General features: G+C 48.5%; 1 protein-coding gene across 1 annotated transcript in view; it reads right to left on the bottom strand.

Moving 5' to 3' along the window:
• MTOR (mechanistic target of rapamycin kinase) overlaps positions 1-25,847 on the bottom strand; it is a 121,889-nt gene that overhangs the window by 20,689 nt on the left and 75,353 nt on the right. Inside the window, exons 29-37 of the mRNA XM_034671192.1 lie at positions 20,351-20,426; positions 17,143-17,282; positions 10,848-10,948; positions 8,932-9,047; positions 7,513-7,590; positions 7,199-7,306; positions 4,640-4,765; positions 4,411-4,542; positions 750-865 (exon numbers count right to left, since the gene is read on the bottom strand). Coding sequence (XP_034527083.1) covers positions 750-865; positions 4,411-4,542; positions 4,640-4,765; positions 7,199-7,306; positions 7,513-7,590; positions 8,932-9,047; positions 10,848-10,948; positions 17,143-17,282; positions 20,351-20,426 — 993 coding nt within the window. The remainder of the gene's footprint in view (positions 1-749; positions 866-4,410; positions 4,543-4,639; positions 4,766-7,198; positions 7,307-7,512; positions 7,591-8,931; positions 9,048-10,847; positions 10,949-17,142; positions 17,283-20,350; positions 20,427-25,847) is intronic.

The following is a 25,847-nucleotide window of genomic DNA, read 5'->3' on the forward strand; positions in this document are numbered from 1 at the left end:
ATCATCTCTGCTCCTCGACCTGTCCTTCCATGCTAGCGTCAACCAGGATCCGGTACGGGCTAGGTCTGTAGGGACCGACCCACACCGACTTCAGTTTTTGGGGGTATCGGCTGCTGAGGAACTTTTCCTATTGATTGCTACTGGCTTCCCTCATTTCTCCGTTCTCCTCCATTTCTAATGATAAATGACAGAATACATATCAACATATTGTATCATGCATTATATTACGTATTATGACATAGATCATTCATCATAGATCATATATGATGATAATATGAGCAGCCAACATTTCCTGATTGCTGCTCTCTTCCAGGTACTGCTCTGAATGACTGACGTGTTTGTTCTATTAACCCTCCTACCGCCTTCGACCAGCCTAACAAATAGGAGCTCTCACCATCCCCTTTTTATACGATGAGAAAACTGAGGCACAGAGCGTCAAGTAGCTCATCTAAAGTCACACATCGAAGCAGCAGCATAGCTGGCATTTGCGGACAAGGGGTCTGACGCCCAAGCCAGACACCAGGAGCACGGGAGCACATGGATGCTGTACGGCTGAGTCCTGGGCAAACAGCAGCAGAGGCTCAGCGCAGCACGATTCGATGGCTGCCTGGGGTTCCTACTGCACAAGGCGAGAGCGGTGTCGGCAGCTTGCCGCTCAGGGAGCGCCGAGCACTCCCGCCACGCCACAGAGGCTGCTAGGGTTGGGGGGACTGGAGCACGACTGGCCCCAGCCAGCGGGGACACCTCACCGGGCCATGAGCTTGTGCAGCTCTTGCTTGTGCTGCTGGTCCTCGGTGGCGATGGCGTGCTGGGCCTGCTGCTGCACGGTCTGTACGAAGTGCTGCATGTGCTGGAAGGCGTCGATCTGTACCGGACAAAGCACGGGGAGCCGCTTGGCATTCGGCCTGGCCTTGCGGGAGAGAAACCCCCGTTCTTCTAATGAGCACGCGAGCCAACCCCCCTCCCAGGAGAGCACCCTGGAGCACAGGGTGAGGGGCCCCTAGGACAAGGGGCCAGGGTATGATGCTGGGAGATGGTTGGGCTTTTCAAGAAGACTCCTACTTTTCCAACTCAAGCCTCAGCTCTCCTTGGCTAACTGTACTGCTCTTTTGCTAAGCCTTGGAAAAGCTACTTGCCTGGTTATCCCAAAATAGCAATTCATAGGAAGAAATGTGAAACAACTGCTTACTTCACGGTCCCCATATTGCCCTGGGGGAAACCAGGCTTCTGAGGGATTGTTTCGGGCCCATAAAACTTCAGTACTTGTTTAGAACTCTATAGTACCTTGGACACTCCAGCAGAGCCCGAACTATAGTTTTAAAAATCCGACAGAACCCTCAGCACCCAAATAAGAACACAGAGATGGGGTGAAGCCCCTCATCCAACCACCCAAGTGAAATAGGGGGAAGACAGGAGCTGAGCAGACATCTAGGTGAAAAACGGGGTGGCTTCATGGCATCGTCAAGCTGTCCAATTTACACTATGGGACTTGATATACAAGGGAGCAGAGGCACTTGGGTTAGGAAAAGGAAGCGGAATGAGGGAAGGGCAGAGATGCAGTCAGAGATCTGGGAATAGGGTACCAGCCATCTGTAATAGCCCTCACGTCCACACACACCAGCATCTTGATAAATGGGGTCCATACTATTTTTAAAGGGCCTCATGGGTGAAGATCGAGCATACAGACATGAAAGCTCCAATGGAAAAAATGGTGGAATGTAAATCCACCAACACAGAGAGGGGAAATTGTATGTGAGGGAGTGAAAAAGAGGTGACGCGTTCTTGCTGCAGAAGAAGACGAGGGAGAAAATCAACACTTCAAATAAATAAGGTCAGAATGGTCTCCTTCCATTTTTTTTTTTTAAAATAGAAACGTGTCAGTAGTGATGGTCTTGAAGGAAAATACAACTCCCTGGCTTGGGGGCCAGGACCAACCTCAGATACTTTTCAACATGAAGAATTAATTGGCATCAACAGACAGGGCTCACCCCAGAGCCAGAATGACGTGACAAACAATTTATCAGGCAGCTAATCCGCGCACGGGGACAGGGCAGACACGCAGATGTTCCAACAGTTAACAAGACACCTGTCCCCCTCAGACAGCTGCCTTCACGGGGTTCCATTACTTACCCCGGCTTTGAAAAATGAACGACATTAGCACCCCGCACCTGAGAAGTGATAAATGTTCCTTTAGTTTTTCCTCTACGAGAACTGCACTGACCAGACTTAAAGCTGATTAAAAAGGAAAGAAAGAATTAAGAGGCAGCACTGGAAAAATCAACCATGAGAAGGGGGACTGATAAGCTGGTGCGCCCAGCGTGTCCGTCAAGCATGTAAGGACTAAAGCGGGAGCTCTGATGCCAGGGCTGCTTGGAGCACCCATGCTCCGTGTCACTGGCGGTCCAGACACAGAGTTCAGATTCCTTTCAGGAGACTCAACCAGGCGCAGAACAAAAAATAAATTGCCCAAACCGGGGAGGGCTGCGTGGTAGTTTGGATTTGAAGCTCATTATTAAGTAAATTTATCCAGCACGGGAGAATCTATATCTTTCTACTCCGTGGCGTGGAGGCCACTAATTTTCAAGGAATTCAAAGTGCTCCATTAAAATACCCTCTTTTCTCCACGTCCGGGAAGCGAGGAGGGAAAACCTGATTTTCTCTCTTACGGATGAAGGACTGGCCGTTCAAGGGAAGGGGCTTGTCCCGTGCTCAGAGTTTCAGCTGTGTGTCGTACTCCTGGTTGGTGGGCAAGATTGATGTTCTCAGTGTAGTGAGATTTCACGGAAGGATCGGCCTGCCTCTAGGTTCTGGGAAGTGGCTTGTCTATGAAAACACTGGACATACACCTTCTGCCTGACACCTTCCTGCAAAGCAGGCTCTGCTTTTCTCAAACACTCTCACCTACCTTACCCAAGGCAGAATATGATTGCTTACTGAACTGTTTGTAGTGGAGGAAAGTAAAGGTCAGAGAGGAAAAGGGACTTGTTCAGTAGCACGATTATTATTACGCAGCTGGATCTCTTTGAGTGACTCCTGAACTCCCGTGAAGCTGTGACATCTCTAGCTCTGGTCCTGAAGTTCAGGCACCTAAACTGGAAGAGGTTTCTAAATGTCTAATGCCTGTTGTTTCATGGTCTCCCATAAGAATCTGGGCTCCTAAGAAGAGGCCATAACGTATGGACAGGTTGGACTGTGGTCATATGTTGAAAGAAGCCACTCCCTGGTTGAAACATTAGCCAAGAGGCTCCTGCTGCCTGCCTTCGGCACGACATTCAAACACTTGGACGCTGTACACAGGAAGGAAACCAGACTACACTCAGATCCAGCACCTTCTGTTTCTCTCATTTGCCTGGAGGAAGGTCAGGCTTTGAATGAGAAGTGCTCTGGCCCTGGGGAGTTTGCAGAGACTTACAACAAAACCAAACCAAACCCCCAAAACAACAAAAGACAACAAAACTCCCAAAAGACACACGTGGAGAATGGAGCTTGGGCCGTTCCTATTGAAGTGAACCCCCGTCAAAGACCCAGTGGTGGGGTGCAGGGTCCCCATCCCATTCTGGGTGGCTTTCGTAGTCACAGAGTCAACCACCCGAAAAGAAGTCAACTTCTAGACATGGCCCCAGATTTCCTTAAGCGTGCCTTCCACAGCCTCAGCTGCAGTGGTGCTCTGCCCTCCTTCCTCCCAGCAGGCCCCGCCGTGGGGACCACAATGGCGTGAGGAGGAGAGCCGGGGTGCTCCTTCGGTTTGGTAAGGGGGATGAGGAGCCAGAGTGGGTGCTGATTTTGCCTCCAGGGCCAACTTTTTGTTAATCATCACCATCATCCAGGGAGAGCATTTCAAAAAATAAAACCAAAACCCCCACCCAGAGCCACCTCTATTTCCCTATCCGGGGAAGGACCTGTCTGTCAATAAAGTAAGAAGAATACTATGCTGGCTCCAAGAAGAAGCTCCCTACTGGATTCAGCATGACACGCTGGGTGTTGCTGCTTCTGAATCCCAACTGATGATTGGAAAGGAGACGAGAAGTCTGAAAAACCAAATTGGTCTTATGAAATTTCCAGTCTATGTTTTCACAAATATGCTGCCTTTTGGGTACCGAACAGCCCACCTTCTCCTGGGAGGCCGGGGGGTGGCGGGGGCAGAAACTGTGCCCTTCCTACGTTCCAGCATACTCTGTCTGCTAATAAATACAACTGTCACTACACTCAAGAGTTCGATCAACGGTATACGTGCAGGCCCTCGAATACGACTCTCTTCTGAAATCAGGCCGAGCAGCTTCCTAACAGGAGCAAACTCCCTGACACAGTGGTTTGGATGCGGTTTCCTTCTGAGCCCCGAGGCAGTGGGAAGCCGGTTAAGTGAGCATTCTGCAGAAACGTGGTCTACCGCTGAAGGATTCGGATACAGACCTTGCGAGCGCTCTTCCACATGTTTTTCATGTAGGCGTAGGTCACCTGAGGGTGAACTGTTGGCAGAGGGTGGTCAAGTTGCCGAGATGGATCAACTCCCAGGAGCAACACCAAGGTTTTATGAGCAAGGGCCTTAAAAACAAGAGAAGTTGGGTTGTAAACAGAACGGGACCAGGAGGGCCGTTGCCTCCTCAGCCTCCCACCCCACCCTGCAGTGGGGGTTACTCACCAGCCTGCCACTCTTCCCGCACAGGCTGGCATACTTGAGCCAGGTCCTCATGTCCTCATGAGGGCTGACCACAAGTGACCGCACCATCAGGATTTTCTGCCAGTCCTCCACAATACGCTGGCAGCCCTGGAACATTCAGGAGTGAGAATTAGGCATGTCCTCTGCTATAGTTTTAACCCCCAACAAGCAACAGCAAAACCTGCCCTGAACCAAAAAAAAATTCATTTTTACAACCTTAGCTTTCTCAAGTGAAGGGTACTGTGAAGAAAAATACTTCTTAGGAACCTCTCAAAATCCGAGGATCAGGAGAGTATAGGCTCTGACGCGTGAGTCCTGGCGCTGCCGCTTTCCACTGGGGGGACACCACACATGTTATTTAACCACTAAGAGGGGTAAAGATAGTACCAACTTCATAGGGCTATGATAAAGGTGACATGAATTAAACTATTTAAAATTCTTTTCTGGATTGTAAATGCATTTTTTTTTAAAGCCAGTCTTTTTTGTTACAGATTTTATTTATTTTAGAAGTGAGCACGAGTAGGGTGAGAAGCAGAGGGAGAAAAGACTCCTCACTGAGCAGGAAGCCCGATGTGGGGCTCGATCCCGGGACTCTGGGATCATGACCTGAGCCAAAGGCAGATGCTTCACCGACTGAGCCACCCAGGTGCCCCAATAGTGCATTTTTAACTTTGATTTTTTTGCTTCAGCTCCTCTGGCTGAAGAAGACGATCACTGACAAATTCAATTTCAAATGTATCATTCCGGGGCGCCGGAATGGAGGTGAGTCTGAGAGTCTAGCAACAATGGTTGCAGGCTTTTAAATATGACAGGATCCAGGGTGAAGCTAAATAAAGAACCCAAGGCAAGTAAGGCTGACCCCTCAAACTGCCCCATGGGAAACTCTGGCAGGGGATTTCAACTTAAATGACTTGACCACAAAATGGCAGTTCTCCAACTGAGGCGGCTCATTGAGTGCTTTGACAGCAAGCCATCCACGAGAGCCAAATTTCTACCACAAACTTAATGCTTTATTTTCGGGCCTTGGACCATATCTTTCCACCCCATTAAGTGTGACACAGTGATTTGGAAAGTTGTGAAAATAGGAAAAAGTACTTTGAGTGACTGTTTTGGGAACTTCTCACCATCTGCTAGTTTCTTCCAGATGCTGGAATAATCTGGCCCCCTATAAGCCAAAAAGTATCTTGTCTCAAGGCAGGAAAGTCGTGAAGGCCTCAGATGCTGACAGGCACACGATAAAATCAAACACGGGGTTCCCCTCTCCAAGACGCGTTTACTCCACCCCCGTCTGGGTCTCTATCTGGATAAAGCCTCCCTTGTTAGAATGGCAGAAGACTCATCAGATCTCTGATTTGGAAACTCTTCACCCCAATTATGGGCACTTAAAAAAAAAATGGGGTGTGTACAAGTCAGGTGGGAAATGCTTGCTTTGTGGAATTCTTTTCTGGTGTCCAATAGACAATTTTCCAACAACATTCACCGGGCATTTCATAATTGCTAATAAAACCTATGAAAGGACCGCATGTGCTCACTGTAGAGCACAAACGACTGTATTCACACACGCTCCTTTGCCTGCTGCTCTTTGCCTGCCAGTGGAATGTGCCCTGAGCTTCCCAGACAGGAATGCAGCCTGGATTGAAAAGGTTTTGTCACAGCCTACCGAGGGGCCTGGAACCACAGACCCTGATTGGCCTGGAGACGGAATTTGGAAATAGGTGTGGATGGGCCAAGAGGAACAGTCTAAAACCGAGAAGCCTGATTATGAATGCACAGGGGACAAGCGGCTTCCGGAGTGGTGAAGGCTTTCTTTCCTTTGCACATGAACTTACCCTCCTCCCGACTAAAGGAATGGGAGAACTGTCCTTTCCAAGAACACTTAAGACTGCCGACTCCCATTTCTGGAACTGACCGTGCCTCATGCTCAAATGATCAGAATGTACAATGAAGACACTGATGGAGGACTTGGAGAAGTTTCTCCAGGAGGGAAACTTCAGTAGAAAACAGCCTGAAGAGAGACTGTGCATGACTGTGACTGGAGGAACTATAAACGGTGGGGGCTGGTCGGCTGAAACATGAGGCAGCCCCGTTTAAAAAGCCAGATGCAGGCGGCCAATAAGTAGATTTAGAGCAGTGGTTCTATGTTGGCCACACGCTGGAAGCATCTGGGGCGGCTGAAGAGATACTGATCCTGGGTCTGTCCCCAGAAATTTTGTTTTATTTGGTCTGAGAAGTGGCCTGGGGATCCAGATTTTAAAAATCCCTGCAGGTCATCCTATCGGGCAGCTGAAGCTGAGAACCACTGATTCTGAGGCTGTCTGTGTCACTTACTACAGACAGTTTCTTGTGTTCCTAGAGAAGGCTAAGAGGAGCGTGGAGAACTGGTCATTCGCTCACAGCTAAGGGCTGAGGCGCACAGCCTCTGAGCACTTTGCCTTGAATGCCACCCCAGCCTCTGTGGGGAGGCAGGCAGTGTGTGCTGAGCAAGAGCAGGTGAGGGAGAGCAGGCGGGCTACCTGGGGCTAAAATTTTTAGCAGCCTCACCTGCAGTCTCTCCCACCAGATCTGGCGGATGATCTCCCGTCGCTCGGGGACAAGTTTGTACTGGATAACCTCCTCCAGCTCGGAGAGCATGTGGCAAGAGACCATAGCCTGTTGGAAGCAAATCACATTCCAACTTAATACTGGATGAACAATCCAAAAGCCAGGATTCATTTCAATCATTCCTTCTGGTGGCAGGGTATCTGCTGAGAATACACAGGCATGTTCCCAGCAGCCTAGGAGCCCTCATTTAGCCACGCTGAAAAAAGAACTGAAACGGGCCTCTAAAACGACTGTGCAGAATGTTCGACACTCACCCCATATGCCCGACTGTAGCTCTCTCCTGCCATAGCAGTTAACTCGGCATCCAGCAGGTCTCTGGCTTTGTCGATGCACTAGAAGAGAAACAGGAGACACAGAACTGAGCTGTAGGCTTAGGGGCGGGTGCTGTTTTTTTCAGGCTTGCCAGCTAGCTGGAGGTTATTCATTTCACTTAAATTCTAGTGACGAAGAGAAAAGTTCACTGAAGAAGGGAGGAAACCTTTTACCAGATCTGTAAGGCTAAAGAATGTTATCCGATTTCTCAGAACAGACAGAATATATAGCAACCGCAAGCTTACCATCCTGAATCCTGGGACTAGGGAGCAAACATGCAGGCTTAGAGACGGAAGCACTGTGCGTCTCCAGAGGACAGCCTGCGGACCTGCGTTCTTTCTTCTTTTCCTTGCTGGACACATTTGTGAACCTGAACTATCCACACTCTCAGTAGCCCCATGTGGTCGTCACTGGCTTCTAAGCATCTTGTCCTCATGAGGGACTGCCTCTGCTCCTGGCAGAGGAACACCCAAACCTGCCCATGTCACGGGGGCTTTCGTGCCTGCGACGTGGACGGCCTAGGCCTCAGCTCTGGTCATGTAAATCCCAGCTCAGAGGATGGCAACGGGACTGCTGTTTGAGTCTTCCGTTTCATCAACTAAACACCCTGCATGTGGAACTTTTCTTTCTCGAATGTTTGAGATTGAGGACTGTGTCCCCATCCCTTAAGTGCTCAGGTCGTTTACCCCAGCATCCCATCCAAGACAGTCCAGTGCCCATCAGGATGTGGTTACTTCATTCTTTTATTCTGCAAGCCAGCACGGGATCTTCAAATACAGTGCTATCTCTCCCAGAAGGTCATCCCTGTGCGACACTCCTGCACAGCCAGGAGAGGCTCGTGACTGACCCCTGCTGTGGGGGGGAGGGGCTGCTGCTGTCCCCATCCTCCTCGGGTGAGACAGACGGTCTCTCTCTACTATGAGGAATGCTAGCAAAGTGATCAAAGCATGCAATGATACATCAGGTTCTTCTGCTATGAGCCTGCTTCTTCCTCTCCCACTCCCCCTGCTTGTGTTCCCTCTCTCGCTGGCTGTCTCTATCTTCTGTCAAATAAATAAATAAAATCTTAAAAAAAAAAAAAAAAAGCATGCAATGATGACCCGAGCTCATTCCAGAACAGTGTAAATGGTAACCTCCTGAACTCCTCTGTCCCTCTCAGAGCAGAAGGTGGCCCTGGCGGATAAGCTGGCAGTCTTCTGAGTATTCTGCTCCCAAGCCTAGGTGCCCGTGAGCTCACAGGGTGGAACATCACAGCGGAAGTGCATTAGCCCTTTTCTGCAGGCACTGTGTGCCTAGGAACTGACATGGCAGACATATTATCTTTTCTTTGCTCGATGGTCTGAGTACACGTAAGTTTTTACCTGCTGTGCCAAGGAGAAGAGGTCCTGATGCAGTGCCAGCACGGCTCTGTAAAATGCCCCATCGTGGGTGTCCCGAGGGATCATACAGGTGTACTCCTCCATGCTATCCCACTGACCTACACACACACACACACACAGAGAAAAGCATTAGGGTGGTCGGCTTGCTGGGCTAAGGCAGCATCTCAAATAGGCCTTGTCATTGTTACCTGCATTTAGTTTGGGGTTCAAACAAGACAAACTTGTGCCTGACGTATCAAAACCCTACAGAGACCCTCTATACTCTATGGGGTTGAGCGAACCAATTTAACAAACAAAGCCACATCTGTCTTCCAAATACAGGACTCCAGTGCTGCCCCAGGGAGTTCCATGAACGATGGAAGAAACCAAGTGAGTGCAAAGCCTACCAAGTCAAGAGGCTTTAATGTAGCACCTCATTAACCCAGAGAACTCTCTCAGGTTTCTCTAGGTGAGATGGAATGGCTTTCTTCCCTACTAACAAAGCAGCTCACAGTTCAATGGTACGTTGCAAATTACATTTCCCCCTGAACAACTGAAAGTGGCTATTACCCAGACAGGGGGCAGGATTAGACAAACAGTTTGCCTGCCTCACTCTGGCAGTACCTGAGCCTCAGAAGGGAGGACATAAATATTTTAAGAGGCTCTGTTATAAGAGAAAGATGGGCTACGTCCTAGTCTCTGTATCGGGCAGACTGGGGAAATGGCTGCATCCGGGAAGAGATACTCACTTCCCCTGACGGGGTGAGCACGTATCACATGCCAACATTTCCAAGGCCATCTGCAGAAAAGACAGCAGCCTCATTAGCTGCAAACTGCAGGGCAGCTCATTTTACAAGGCATTTTCCTGCTTTTCACTCCAGACCATCGGCTCATTCATTCTCTATGCCTCTGGGCAAAAGCAAATGGCAAACGATGACTCCTCAGGAAGCAATTTGTTTTTGAAAAATGTTCTGGATCCAGCCCAGAGCTCATGAACGGGAAGGATATAAGCTCTGTGACTCAAGAGGGAAGGAATGGAGGTAGAAGGTTATGTAACCTTCTTCTGGACTCCATAGGTGAAGCTCTTCACTAGGGACAGCCTGTGGATTCTTTCCCCTCTTACTGAGAACATCTCTGGAATAGATGGTAATCCTCTCAGCTGGGGCCTGGTGTCAGAAATCTACACATGTCTGTGGGGACTAAGAGGAAATCTCTGCCTTAAAATAATCAGGGAGTTAGAGTAAGGTGGGTGAGCGTTGGGCAGCAAGGAGGAAAATAGAAAATACAACTGTCAAAACATTTATAACCGTTGGAGAAGGTGAGGGCATATGGGGATTCGTTATATTATTCTCTTCACTTTTATATGTTTTAGCGAAGTTCTAAAATAACAGTTAAGAGATAAAAGGGGACAGAAAGTTGTCCTCTCTCTTTATTCCAGCTAGGGGTACAGACTTGATGGGTGGAACTCCAGCAGCCATACCAGATCATGAGGTAGACCCAAAAATGGATGCCTCATGCAAAGCAGAAAATATGGACAGAGGCGAATGACAGTGGAACCAGGACACTAGGTTGGAAATTTCTACTTCTAGATTTTATTTATAAGAGAGAAAAATGAACCAGTAATTTGTTTAACATAATACCAAACAAACCTCACTAAATATCTCAATTTTGATGCTTGCTCACTGGTTTCCTTGGCTTCCCCAGGAAGGGCCATTTTTACCTGTGTCTAACAAGTTAATCAAGGTCATCAGGTCGAAGGGACAGGTGGGAGAGGTAAATACATGTGGATACAGATTTCTGGACACTTCTGTAGACCTGATGTCTCTACCCGGAGTCACAGTGCCTTCCTTTTTTACAAATGCGAGCCCGCAGCCTCCCTCTCCCTACCTTGACCAGGGTGCCTGCGAGGGAAGACTCACCTAAACCCCACGCAGCTGCGGCAGCCATGCGGGCCATCTTGGCTTGGGTCTCATCATTAACCAGGGTCCACTTTTCACAGCACTGCTGGTGGAGCTGGCCCCTGAAGGAGAAGAGCCATACAGTCGGGTTAGCTGAAGTCACCTCCATAACCTGCTCATCGTCCTCTCTAGCCCCTTGGCTTAAGCTGGGGCTACACAGGGACTGGATGACAGGGCCTGCCTGGAACTGAGAGCTTGAAACAAAAAGCACTTTTGACTGGGTCCTACGATACCAGAGAAGTGGTCGGCGACTTGTTATTTGTATGGCCTGGTGGCTCACCATTTGTTTGTGAGTGACTTTATCAAAGACAGGGACCGTGTCTATCTCTATGTGATCTGAAATGTCCTGAACATCTGGCCCCCTTCATAAATATTAAATAGCTTCTGTCCTATGCCAAGGAACCGCAGGCTCTTCCCCCCAGCAGGCCTACAGAGAAAGCAATCTGAAGAGACACATCTGGACACATTCATTTTGGGCTCAAAGCTGTAGGGAGAATGGGCTCTTAAAAGTGTGATATGAACGGCTGCAGTCTGAGATGAGACTCAAATGAAATCAGCCAGCACAGAAGAAAGAAGGCTCTACCATGGTCACACCCCCCAGAAATCCAGATGCTCACTCAGATTTTGCACGACGACCATGAGTGTGGGTCAGGACTAGGGAATATTGCGATCAGAATGGTGCTCCACAGACTTTTAATACCCAAGAGAGCATAGACAGCCTCTCAAGAAAGATGTCCTGTTGACTGCTGATGCTGTTGCCGTCCCATGTTCCCCTTCTGAATGAAAGGAAATGAGACCTTGCTAGTGGGCGAACAGGGGCGTGTTTTCCTGTGAGCTTTTAGACTCAGCTAGGAGGGTCTAATCTTTCCTGTTTTCTGAAAGAGATGCCGCAGGATTTTTTTTTAAAAGAATGTTTTAACTTGGTCTTGGCAGTGGAGTCAGGAGAAAAGGTACAAGTTCTGAGTGGCCCAGCTCAGAAGCTGTGTGGACCGTGAGCTGCACCGCATGTGACAAAGATACGGAAGTCAGTCGGTGCTGAAGGGCTCTAGGTGGAGCTCACCGAGAAGCGGACCGGTGACCACATCTAGGACGATGGCTCAGGGCCGTGATCCAGCATCGTGGCAAGGCAGTCATCAACTTCACCATCTCTCTGGCGCATGATCAAGAGAGCCAGGGACACCACATTCTAGTTCAATACACAGCTCGGATCAAAGAGAGGAAGAGGAAGAAGGCAGCCTTCATGCCTATGCACTTACTGAAGCTCAGTGACGGAAGCAGGATGGAGGGGGATGTCGGCTTCCTGCCATCCACCCCCAGAAACCTTCCACTACTGGGCCCATGAGGGCTGACCCGAGAGCAGCGGTTCGCACACTGCCCGTGCATCACGATCCCCTGGAGGCTCCTTCAAATGGATTGCTGGGTATCGCCCCTTGAGTTTCTCTCTCAGGAGGTCTGCAATGGGGTTAAGAATGTACGTATCTAACAAGTTTCTAGGTGATGCTGCTACCATGGCCCGGGGGCCACAGTTTGAGAACCACTGGCTCAGCAGCAGATTTTTGCTGGGATCCTTCCTGGACGTAGGGGAGCAAGCTACCTGATCTCCGAATGGTCCTTCCAACCCTAGGCTTCAAATGTGGATAGCTGATGGCCACAGGCAACTCAGCATCCTCTAGTCTTGTCAGGACCACCCAGTTCTGGGCCATGGGTCTGGGGATTTAGCTTTGCTTTTCATCTAGACGCAGGGAAAGAGTTCAGTATGAAACACCACAAACTGTGACCCCAAAAGACAAAACAGGGAGCAGCAGAGGAGCAGCACCCCAGAAATGCAGCCCCGACACGGAGACACAGGCGCCGCCTTCAGGCCACAGCTATGGCGAGAGCTACCAGGACAAACAGAGGTGGGTTCCTTTCCCATAAGCACTCGTTACCAATAAGAACACAGCATATACGGAATCCTAACTCTCCAAGGCAGGGGGAAAACAAAATCAAATAAAAACTATGAGACTATTTGTGGGGCAAACACTAGGCTCTGTTTTCTGACAGCTCTCACAGTGCACCAGGGAACACTGGGTAGAAGGCCCGCGCCCTCCAAGACTTTGACTTTCCCACCTAGTACAGCAGCAAAAAGCTCAGCATTCTTTCCTGTGGAACCCCTAAGTGCTTGGCTGCCTGTGCTCTTGCTCCTGAGCAATCTGTTCTCCTGGACCCAGAGGCCGTGTTATGAAGCAGGGTGGGGAGGGGGTTGACTCCCATTCGCCGTGGCAGCAGGTGCGGCTGTGTGTGCCATGCGGCTGGGCTGGGGAGGGGGGCAGACAGCTCTTGTAGTTCGCTTCCTGGAGAAGAGCATACGTTCTCAGCTCACTGGTAACACGATTGCTGCGGACATCACCTCTGTTGAACACCGGCCTCAGTCGGGCATGCGTAGGGTATATACTCAAAGCAAAAGCCATTTACAAATTGCACACTCAATAGAACTGACCGAACAAACGGTATGAGAACCCTGCAGACGATCAGGAAAAGAATTCTGCTCCTTTCAGTCTGCTGCATTTCTAACTCCCCTGGTCAGCATCACCAGCCACTCACACTTTACAGATAATTAGGAAACTGGAACGAATCCAAGAGAGCAGAGGTAGAGGGGACCGAGTCCTGCCATGGCAGGAGACCTGGATCATTTGCTCCTGGGACCGTGTCGACTTCACAGAGTCAGCTACCCTGAGTGTCACATGGGATTTGACAGAGTCACATCGAAAGTCTCTTCAATGCACCCAAGCTATCCCTACGTAACCCGTGGAAGGAAATGCTTGTCTCTAATTTCTAGAGTGATGGAGGGGCTGGGAAAGGTCTCAAGGAGGAAGCAACAGTCCAAGTGGACTCTGAAAGGTGGGGAGAGTGTCAAAACGTGGAAAAAGGAGAAGAGGAGGAGGTGGGCACTTCAGGAAAGTGAATGAACAAATGCAGACAAAACAAATTCTGTGGGGTTTGGACAAGAGCCAAGTTTGGGCAGAGTTCAGATTATGAGGTAAAGTTCATTGAGAAAGGGGTTGAAGTCACAACACGAAAGACTTGGATGCTAGGCTGTGACATTTACACATAAACCCAAGGGCAACAGAGAGACACTAAAACATTTTAGGAACTGGTTAGAGTAGAATTTTAAGAATGTTTACACCTTGTTCTTTTATCTTTCTTTAATAACATGGTTGCACGATAACCAATTTGAAAGTGGAAAAAAATTGTTTTTGAAATAATGTGGCTAATTCTCCACACACTACTCTTTTGCTTTACATCAGTTCTGACCAGCAGAAGTTGCCAGAGTGATGGAAATGTTCTGTATCTGTACTGTCCAATGCAGCAGCCGCTAGCCACATGTGGCTACTGAGTACTTGAAATGTGGCTAGTGTGACCTGAATTACTAATTTTATTTACTTTTAAATAGCTACACTTGGCTCGTGGCTACAGTGCAGTTTTAGATACCTGTTGGACGTCAAAAAACAAATACAAAACTCAAAAACCTTAGTTGTGCAAACTACTGAGGCAGATGTGATAGGATACGCTTCCTCATGGAGGTGAAGGGGTATGGCATGCTAATTATAGAAATAAATAATAGCACTTGAATCTCCCTAATAATGGTTAAACCAGACAAGCCAATTTCAAGTAATTTTAGACTATTATCTGTATATATGTGATCCAATGCCTAAGGCTAAAATCGTTGACATTAAATTTTCATGCAGTACAATTACATCTTTTATCTTAGGAATACAGTAATAACTTTATATTAAGAAAAAAAAATAGCAATCGTTTACTGAAGAATATAATTAGGAACAGAAAGAATGTGTAGTCGGAGAGCATTCTTTTTAGGAGACTTCCTTTGATTTTTTTCCCCAATAATATTCTTTAAACCGTCCAAGGTATAAAATTTCAAAACAAATCTAAAGTTGCCTATTTCGGTAGCCTGAGGTTGACTAATCCAATGGAACGTTACGCAGCCCTTCAGAATATGAGGCAGCACCGGTAGGCAGCGATGTGAAGGGTGGTTATACACATTCGGGGAGAAAACAAGGTACAACCAGTGTACGGAGTTCACCGTAATGTATACGGATGCACAGATGCGGACCATCGCTGCAAGTCTACACGGGGACCCGGTCTCAGTGGCTGCGGGACTAGGGGGTTGGTTTGCACAGTTCTTTTTTTTTTTTTTTTTAAAGATTTTATTTATTTATTTGACAGAGATAGAGACAGCCCAGCGAGAGAGGGAACACAAGCAGGGGGAGTGGGAGAGGAAGAAGCAGGCTCATAGCAGAAGAGCCTGATGTGGGGCTCGATCCCAGAATGCTGGGATCACGCCCTGAGCCGAAGGCAGACGCCACCGCTGTGCTACCCAGGCGCCCCGGTTTGCACAGTTCTGACATTGTTTTGTACTAGTGAATTTTGTGCCATGTGCACATTATCTTTTCTAAAAAATAATGGTTTAAAAATAAAAAATGAATATAAGAATGTAGATTTTTAAAAAAATCCTTCAGGGACTGAGGTCCCGAATGCAGATCCAAATGGGAGGACACAGGCCTGTGGCATTCTGCCTCCCCCAGATGGCTCCTCGGAGGCCTGCTTTCAGGGGAACCCTAGGCTTTAGGTTGATTTGGTCTCTGAGGAGCTCTGGGTATTCCAGCCTCGCCTTTATTCTGGAAGCTAAAACTGTAATTCCTTCTGCTCTCACTTTCACCTCTAATCAGCCTCCAAATCCTGTCAACACCACCTCCTAAACAGCTTGGGATCCAGCCCCTTCTCTTCACCCCTTCCCTCTCCACCACCATCACCTCTCCCTTCGGGCGGCCTCTTAAGTGATCATGCCGTCCCTTCTCTGGTCTCCCTTCAATCCACTCCAGACTTTGCTCCAGAAAGGGTTCTGTATATAATGCCAACCTGCCAACCACGGCCCTCCAAGTCTTTAGGCGTCCTGTCAGCAGCTGCAGCTCCTCGCTTGGTGTATAAGCCACACACCATCTATCTGGGCCCTGGCTACCTCTCCTGCCTCACTTCTACCTTTCCACAGCACACCTGACCTTCCGAGCCACACTGAACTTTCCGAACGCAGAACACACTGCACTCGCTCTTTCTCACTGCACCTGTTCAAGTTAGGTATCACTTCCTCCTAGAAGCCTTCCAAAACCTTCTAAACCTGGATTAGGGCCCCATCCTATTTCCCACAGCCCCCTGTGCTTCCACTTTTTGACTGTATTCACTCTCTATCACAGCAGCCCAGCTGTCCGGCCTGCGAGCTCTGGGAAGGCAGGCGCTGTGTCCGTCTTGCTCACTACTGTGTCCTTGGGGCCTGGTGCAGATGAGTAAGTGTTCAGCAATTACTGGCTGAGCGGATAAACAGGGGGATCTCTGGTCTCATGTGTCTGGATAATCTATTCCCGGGCAGGCGGTATGGCATTTTAGCTATTTAAAACTGTAAAATATTTCATCACCGTACTACGGCACTTTGTTTCACCTATTTTAAAAAAACTGCACTAGATGCTGGCAAACAGAATAGGGGCCATTTTTCCTTCAACGTCCCCCCAAAACTCCCCAGACCAAGACCTGTGCAAGTGTTCTCAGCTAAGCATTACTGCTGCTTCTACCTGGGGTACCCCAGCCCCATCTCCTTCAGCTGTCCCCCAGCCTTAGTCCTTTCTCCAGGGAGAATGGAAAGGCCATCCCGCTTCCTCTGGTGGCCTTTCAAAGTTGTCCGCTCAGACCATTGTCACTGTCCTCTCCGGCCTTAATAACTATCTACCACGTGCTTGTCTCATGAGCCTCACGATGGAGGAAGGCCTTTTTTTCTGTCTTTTTATTCTCTGGAGTCTCGTAGAGTGCTGGGCAGGTACTAAGCATTCCACAAAGATGAAGCATCTAAAGAGGGCAGAGATTTGTTCTTCTTTTCCAAAATCATTAGCCAGAGCTAATAAAGAAAAGAGAAAACTGAGGCTTCCTCAGAGGAAGAACCTCAGGTCCTCATAGTCGTTGGTCAAGAGGCAGACAGAGGGAGCAGATGTAGATCTGGGGCTCACCCGAGCCTGTCCTGTCCTAGAGCATTCCAAAGTCTAAGTTTGAAAAAAAAAAAAACCCAAATACCCACGTGGTAGATGATTATCGGGAAAACACCAGGTAAAACATAAAATGTGTCTTGGGTGAGAACTCTGTGTGGTGGAAGCCCTTTGAATCCCCGAACCCCAGCGAGGGCGACGCTGGCAGTCACGCGGCCGCCGGGGCTCACCATTCCCCCAGGGCCTCGAGGCAGCGCATGCGGCCCAGCATCAGCTCCGGGTCATCCTTGTTGGTGTCCATCTTCTTGTCGTAGGCCACGAGCGCGTCCTCCCACTCGTGCAGTTTCTCGTACCAGGTAGCCTGGATCTCCTGCCAAGGAGAAAAGAAAGAGGACTGTTGTGGGCATGGAGAACACGGGGGTCCATTTTGTAATGCACACACTGCCAACACTGGGGTGCGTTTTGTAACGCACACACTGCCAACACGGGGGTGCGTTTTGTAACGCACACACTGCCAACACGGGGGTGCGTTTTATAACCCACACACTGCCTTTCCTAAGGCGCTAGATGCTTCACCTATCCCCGTTCGGCTTGGCTTTGGTTGAAAAGAACTTCAGAATATCGGGAGGTATGTTTGGTGGTGGTGTGAATGCTGGTGACTTGGCACGTGGATGGAACAATGCTGGGATGATAATCTGAGAGCAGATGGCAGGCCGTGTCCCCACATCTCCAGCATGTGGGGATGCAACGACAGGGGAAATCGTTTGGGACGGCAGGAAGCCCTGACCAGAACTCCCGCAAGGATGCCAAGGCCTTGATCTGCTGGAGTGTAGATGGCGGGCCACAGGATGGGGACGGCAGCTGCTTCCCTGATGGGGCTGGAAAGACCAGGCATATCTGCATAGTTGCTGGAGGAAAATAACTGGCTTTTTAAAAGCTCTTGATTTTTTGCGTTGTTAAACTTTCAGGAAATAATGATTTAAAATACAATATAACACTACACTTAAAATTCTTTGGAAAACCTTTCCTCCTTCCATCCAATGTTCCCTCCTGCTCAGCGCTTGGCAGCTTTACCAGTGTCAGGGGCCAAAGGCTGGTTTCCATTCCCCGGGCAGATGGTGAAATGCCACGCTGAAATGCAGTGCTGGCCATGTGAGGAAGAGGGGCTGCAGTCTCAAAGTTGCAGACCCCAGCTCTCTAACTGCTCAGGGGATGGACTGTATTTCATCTCTGCCTGCCCCCCACCCACCCCCCTCCTCCATCTGTCTTCTGGGCTTCTCCATCACACGCTTAGTAAGTGACTATTTCTCTACCAGGCCAGCGTAGTGGCTCTCCAGGGATTCCTCTAACAACAAGATGATTCCGCAGTGGAATCTATAGGATATAATGCAGGGCCCACGTGAGTTTCCCCCATTACCCTTCGCCCCTTTCTAAATAAAACTGTTATTTGAGTAGTATACGTGCTGACAGCTACTCTGCTAAGCTCTCTGAAAGGACTTTTTCTTCCTGAACCTCTGTAAGGACGTCACATCTCTTTTCGTTTGTGAACTTGTGCCGAAGTCCCCTCATCTGTTTTTGGCAAGGCCAATCCCTTCTGTGGCCCCTGCACGAATTCTGCTGCCCAGCAGCCCTTTCCCCAGTTTCAGTGAACGGTAGGGTTCACCAATATGGGCATATCTGGCTCCGTGGAAGGTCAAACTACCTAAACTACATCTTCCAAGCTTGCTGAAAAGAATATGAAAGAGAAAACATAGAAGAGTCACTGTCTTTTAGAGGAGTGATCGTGAAGACAGTGTCCCATGAAAAACGCTTAAATTGAAAAGGAACACCAGTCTTTTCCCATTTTGGATTTCTACCCTGGGTGGGCAAGAGAAAGGGGCTCGTGACTGGCGGATGGCTCAGGCTCGGCACGAACGAGTGGAAAGCAGAGGGAGCGGCATATGGAGCAGGTCAGGCATGGGGCAGGATATTTTGAATTGCAATAGATTGCAGAAACTATAAGGTTTAAGCAATGAATCACACAAGATTCTAATGAGATTGCTGTTACATAAATTGTGCTGAGAAAGCGCAGGCTCTGCCAAGAAAAGGCAAACCGTTGTCAAGCTTAGTATGCTTTAGCTACCTAAACGTAACAGAAAATCCACCCTGGGTTTAGCAATAATCCTGGCATGGAGGGCCACCTTTAGAACCTGGAGACGGAGGAACTTTCCCTGAAGGTTGGCCCTCTGAGCTGCTGGGTAGAAGCTGTCCGCGGGCAGATTACCTGAGTGCCAGAAGGTGGCGAAGCCTTGCTTCTCTGGGTACTGACTGCAGCCCAAGCTCTACGGACATCGAAGGAGGGGGCGTCTTTGTCTGGGAGGCTACGTTAAGTGGCCCTGTGGCTGACTTTCTTCCCTCTACAGATGAGGATGCTGGCAAAGGTGGATGAGACACAGTCCCTTCTGCTCTGTCATCGGGAGAGTGGCCGTCTTGGTCTAGTTACAGATCTGCACTCGAGACGGCAAAGCATTCCCTGAAAGTTTCAGTCCAATTTCCCAGCCCCTGTGCGAGGCAAAAAACCTGTGAAGCAGCCCCGAATTTCTTCACTCTAACGCACTGGGTCTGGATTCTGGCACACCTGAGTAAGTAGCCTACATGACTAACGAAAGGTTCCTCATCAAACACATGGACCCAAAACTTCTTGACCTTCCGGGAAGTCAATGCCGAGCTGATTAAGTCAATGCTTTATATATGGTTAGGAAGTTACCAAAGCACCCTCCCAGGACCACAGAGGGTAATGGATACATTTTAATATTGATAAGGCAAAGATGGCCAGAGAGAAGAAGCTATGTGAGCAATAATGAAAAGGAACAATTCCTCAACAGCACGTATAAATTACAGCACGCTGTTTTCTGGAGAATTGGCTATGGTTTCTTCCGAGGCACGTACTGAGCATTACTGCGCGCCCGTGGCAATGCTACTGCCACAGACGACATGAAATAACTCAGGTCAGGGTGATACAGATGATGCCAGACTGCTTGGGTTCAAGTTCTGGCTCAGCCACTGATTCACTGTCTGCTCGGGCAACGCTGTTACGCTGTTGGGACCACAGGCCCCTTTCCCGGAGAACGCGGTAACAATCGGACCTCTGTCCAGAAGGCCGTCGTGAGGACGGAATGAGATGGAATATAGAGAGTATGCAGCAAAGTGCCAGGCACACGCCAAGAGTTTGATAAATACCAGCTATTACTACTCATCAGATTCTGTCCTCACGATCGATATTTGGTTTGAAAATAGTCCACGAAGCCACTGTCTCCTTCATCCTTACGACACAGGAAAGTCAGCATCAGACATCCCCGATTGGGGAAAAAGCAGAAAAGGAGAGTAACTTTCTCAGGGTTGTGGCCGAGGGCCTCCCTAGCCACGTTTCTACTTTTCCAAAAGGAACGAGGCACTTACCAGCTCTCCGAAGTGTTTCATGGCATACTCTAAGACCCCCGCGGCTGCCTCCGGCTGCTGGAGCTTATTATTAATGCTGGGAAAACAAAAGGAAGAGGTGGTTACACTCAACATGTCAGAGGGCGGGAGGTGCAGGGGTCATTGCGGGCAGATGGCTCACTGGCACGTTGGGGACAACGTCTTGCAGATGCAAAGACAGCCGTGATTGTGTATGACCACCCAGCAAGCTGAGCCCGAATGACTTCACTGGAGGGATGACTTCATCTTGATCCCACACTCCTGGTTTTGAGGGGGCAGCGTCTGGTAGACAGGAAGCCTCACTGGCTCTGCGGCCCTTTCTCCAGCCAGCACAGACTGGTTTCCTCTCAGAAACGGTCAGTCGGGCAGCATGTGCCTGTTTTCTAAAAACTAGATTCCCTGGGTCCCAAATTGGCCCAGTTGTAGAACACAACCAGATGAGGTCCCTCTGAACTTTTAACTCTCACTTCCTCTCATCAGTTGCCTCCAGGAATAAGACACAGAAGTGGCGCTGAGGCTGGGTCACTCCCATTAGTGACAGAGCACCCCAGGAACTGTGGCTGTGCAATGACTGCTTCCCTGATAGAGCCCCTTTCCTTTGAAGCTGGACGCTTCCTTAGACCCTCTTCAAGGACCACCCCCTCCCTCTGCAGTGGGCAGCAAAGGGACCCCACCCGGGATCATGTGCCTGGTGTCTGGCGGAACGATGTTTTTCACTGACAACATGACTCTGCTGTCATCGGTGGGCAGCATGTGGCCACTGGGGCCGACTGGGGGACTGCAATGTATCAGGACAACCAGGCAGTAGCAGCGATGGTCTGTGCCTGCACCTGGTTCACCAGAGAGGCTGCGGAGAGGTCCTGGAAGCTGGACAGAGCAGGGCTGAGACCCTTGTTCCAACAGGAACGTACGTACGAGGGAAAATGGGAATGAAATCAATGCTTATGTTCAGGAAGGAAACGAGGGACGAAGCAGGCCTGAGAAAGTCATGGGCCAACAGTGATGTCATCTTTTCACAGGTGGGGAGCAAACACTGACAGTCCAGCTTGGGAGTCTAGACTGTTCTAATGAGCAAGGGATCCAGTTTACTGCCCTAAGTACAAACTGTCTATTTGACTAGAATTAATTTTTAAGTGGTTTTGGGAAATTCCAGGATTTGTGTTTAGTGTGGTAATATGGCAAGAGATTACTGGGATAAATATTATTTTTTAAAATTCAAATTCCACCACGTTTATTCCAATAAAACCATGAAGGAACTGCCCATAATCTGTCAAACCAGAGAAGTTAACATTTGTGAAAGTAATAACCTAGTGCCTCATGTTTACAAAACACATTTCAAATAATCGTTCCAGCCTGTCACTCCTTTGACCTCACACATCCCTGAGAGAGTGGGCAGGAAAGGTATTACCAGTCTTGTTTCACTCCCGGGGAGACTCAGGCCCGAAAGGGCAGCAATTTTCCCTCAGGCCTACCGTGCATGGGGACGGTCCCTGGATGATCTGAAGCAATCTTGTGACTGTCCTTCGTGAGGTGAGCACAGGGCGAAGCAGCTCTGGATGTGGGGCCAGGAAGCCTGGGCTACATTTCTAGAAGTCCAGCTGTTCTATCTCTACACCGCACGACCATAAACTCATCTTTTTTGAGTTTTAAACTTCTCATCTATAAAATGGGACTAATCCCACCTCTTCCATGGGCTTTTTCAGGGAACGAAATGAAATAAGGGGTATGAAATTGCTAGGGAGAGATTCTTATAAATGCTCTTCCTTCATCTGATTTTGTCTAAGAATAAAGGTTGCTAGAAACATAGCCATAGGCTTGTGTGCAGAAAAAACCACACATCTAAGGTTGAGACTCAAGCCAGGATTGGGAAATCATCAGTGTGGGTTCCAAATTCACCCTGACGAGGACTATTGAGGAGGATGCCCAGGCTCGAGGCTCTGCAGCTGGAGGCCAGGTCACTGTACGGATGTCCCTCTCCTTTATTTATAGCAGACAGGTGACTCATGTGGGATCTATTGGGCAGACCCACCTGTACTTCTCTGCTGGTCCTAAGCGAAGCAATGAGTCAGAATGTTCTCTGTAAGTTAGTCTGCTGCAGGACTCAGAAATGTTTCTGATTTCAAAAAGAAGTCATAACATCATAGTTTCTTTCAGGAAGTCCTAAATGAGGTTATTTTAAAATTTTTATTTATTTAAAGTAAGCTCTACACCTAACACGGGGCTTGAACTCACCACTCCGAGACCAAGAGTTGCACGTTCCACCAACTGAGCCAGCCAGAAACCCCGTACGAGTCTTTCTAACAAGCTCACTCACGCGGGGCTGGGTAAGCTGTATTAATAATTAATATTACTGGGTACAGATTTGTGATTATCTAGTTCCTCGAACCCAAATAAAAATTTGGGAAGGATAAAAAGACAGGAAAAAAGAAAGCCAAAGTACATTTTATATATTATAATCAAATATGTAACACACCACATGTAAATATATATAATTATATAGNCAACCGCTGTGCCACCCAGGCGCCCCCGTACGAGTCTTTCTAACAAGCTCACTCACGCGGGGCTGGGTAAGCTGTATTAATAATTAATATTACTGGGTACAGATTTGTGATTATCTAGTTCCTCGAACCCAAATAAAAATTTGGGAAGGATAAAAAGACAGGAAAAAAGAAAGCCAAAGTACATTTTATATATTATAATCAAATATGTAACACACCACATGTAAATATATATAATTATATAGTCCATATATTCTTTCTGGTTCCAGTGTGGACTATCGGGATGGCCGTGGTAGAAATATTAATTGCTCTGGTGAGGAAGACAATGTGTTCCTTGCCTAAAGCAAAAGAAGTTAACTCTAAGAATCAGACATAAAAATCTAGGAGTTCCACTAAACGTCTTCCAATCTTGTATTCTGGAGCATATGCTATTTTCAAGAACAAATTACAAACATTGCAAAGCTTGCCTCACTCGGGACAAAGCAACACAAAACCAGAGACAACCAAAAGGTTCTCCCCACTCCACTTTCCCACTCATCATGCATTAAAAGGAGAGCTTTACAACAAACTGGCCAAAATCAGGAAGCAGTGATTAGGAACCTCAGAGGAAAAATATGAATTTTACCTTCATATTGCTACAGCTTTGATATCCCTCCTCTAAGGACAGACCAACTTAGCTTTGCAAATTAAAAACAAACACACACAAAAACAACCCAAACTCATCATAGGGCCCCCACTCCTTTAAGGGAAAGTCCAAGTGAGTCACCTCACTTCCCACCTAAATGCTTCCCACCTAAATGTGGGCGGAGGCAGGGGAGGCTGCAGACAGAGCCCAGTGGGAAGGAAAGAGAGGGGCTGAGTTCCTTGGAGGAACCACCAACCAGGCCTTTAGCAACTGCCAGGAAACCTGGAGGTGTGCCACGAGACTCCTCATAAGCTCTGTGCAGGAGTATGGACAATCACTGCAAAATTATAACTTTGACTAAGTGGACTAAAACATAGCCATGAAAAAGGAGTGGTATCAGTGTGAGAAAGGATCCCTTTCAAATATGAAATCCCTGGCCTCTGAATCGAGGACCTGAAGGAAAGGAGACGGTACACACCTACGGTTGATTGTTCAGAACAGGGATTTTAAGTTACCCAGTTGCTATCCTATTTATCCTTTCTTCCTCCCTGCTCCCCCTTTATTTTCCTATAGGATTTTCTCTCCAAGCTACGTTTTTCTCTTCCTGCCTTCCATGGAGTCCCCCACGTGTGCTGCAAGGTTGCTGGGGGAGCGCGACCGCTCATGCGGAAGTTCGAGAAGTACGTCAATAAAACTCCTGGTTGTTTGGGACCTTAACTTTTTCTCCTTCCTCCATGACTTCTAGTGTTCCATTGTGGGATGCAATGTGTTATCATAACAACGAAAAGATACCTAAATTTATTGAGAGCTTATTGCATGTACCAGGCACTGGGCTTACTGCTTATATGCATTATCTCAACTCAATGAAGCGGACACTAATATTAATACTCCCGTTTTACGTATCAACCACCTGTGGCCCAGGTCACAGGCTACTGTACCGTTACAAAAGATCTTTAGTAATAACTAAGGGTGTGCTGTAAGCTCTGCATTGGGAAGGATAGTGCCTTAGCCTTCTACCCTGGCATCAGCAGGCACCTGTGAACAGCTGTGCAGGGAAGGAAAGCAGGCAATGGACGGCGTGTAAGAGCTAACTCTCTCTACATAATTCGCCATGCAGGAGAAGGCAGCCCTGCCAGGCTTTCATTTTAACTTCCTCAGGGATGCCGTGGCTGACACTCCCCTCTGACCCCCGAGCTCCCATCTCTATTTCTCCTTTCCTTTCGGAAGCTGCTGATATGCCTTGAAGCCTCCCAACCAAACAGCCAGCCAGGTGGCCAGAGCGGGCTTTTCCAAGGCAGCCTGTTTGAGGCTGCCAGGCTCACAGACACAGCCCAGACTACTAAGCGTGGGATAGATAAGTGCCTGCTGGAAACTCAACAGCTAAGTGCCCAATCTCCTGCCTACTTGGGTGACACGCAGCTGTCCTCTGAAATACTTCCCATTTAAACTCAGACGTGGTTTTATGAGACTGCAGGGAGAGACTGTAAGTTTGGCTCGTGGGATAAAATCACCTTCACTCAAAGCCCCCTTAATGAGGAGCTCTTGTTTTATGGGGCAGCTGGGAGTCCTGTACAGTCCATTCTCTGAACGCTCCCTTGCGTGGCCCTCAGTCTCTCCCTATTACTGCTGCAGGCTTAAATAGGGCAAACCGCGCCAAGCCCCAGCTCAACGACACAAACCAGACCCCACTGACATCAGTCCAGGTAAAAAGATCTCACAACAAACAAGCTGAGAGAGTTGGAGGTTAGGCAGCAACGTGCCCACGAGAACGGTGTGCTGGGGTGACATGTTGATGGATTTCCCACCTCCTCTGGACAAGCGCTGAGGCCCCAAGGAAAAGAGAGCTTTGTCATCTGGTGGGTGGCGAATCCCACAGCCGTCTTCACATGGCAGTGGGGTCTATCTGCATTCTGCTCCGTCTTCTGGCAGGAGCAGCCAGTTGAGAACTTACAGTCACGAATCTACAGAGCAACCAGAAATGGCCTATCCACGTAATAAATCCCAGCACCCACCACTGAACCCGGGGTTAGAGAGACCATGAAGAGACAGACAAGCAAACACAGTGAGGGAGGAGAGCAGGGGGGGAAGAGGCAATGATAGCACTTTCACTCATTCCCCACCTCCCCTTCCCCACCCCAAGATTTAATTTCTATTAAGGGAAGCTGAGTTGAGAACTAGAAACTGGGAAAATTCTTGGCAACTGAGGGAAACGCTTTCTAGAGTTGGGCCGAATTAACAAACAAGGATAAGGAACTGTTTCAACACCTTCCCTAGCACACAGATTACACCAAACATCTTTTCTCCCCACTATCCAAAAATTCCTCTTCGGAAGCAGGGAAAGTGCTAGGGTAAGTGA

Source organism: Ailuropoda melanoleuca, chromosome 11 (assembly GCF_002007445.2).
Source record: "Ailuropoda melanoleuca isolate Jingjing chromosome 11, ASM200744v2, whole genome shotgun sequence".
Taxonomy (NCBI): Eukaryota; Metazoa; Chordata; class Mammalia; order Carnivora; family Ursidae; genus Ailuropoda; species Ailuropoda melanoleuca.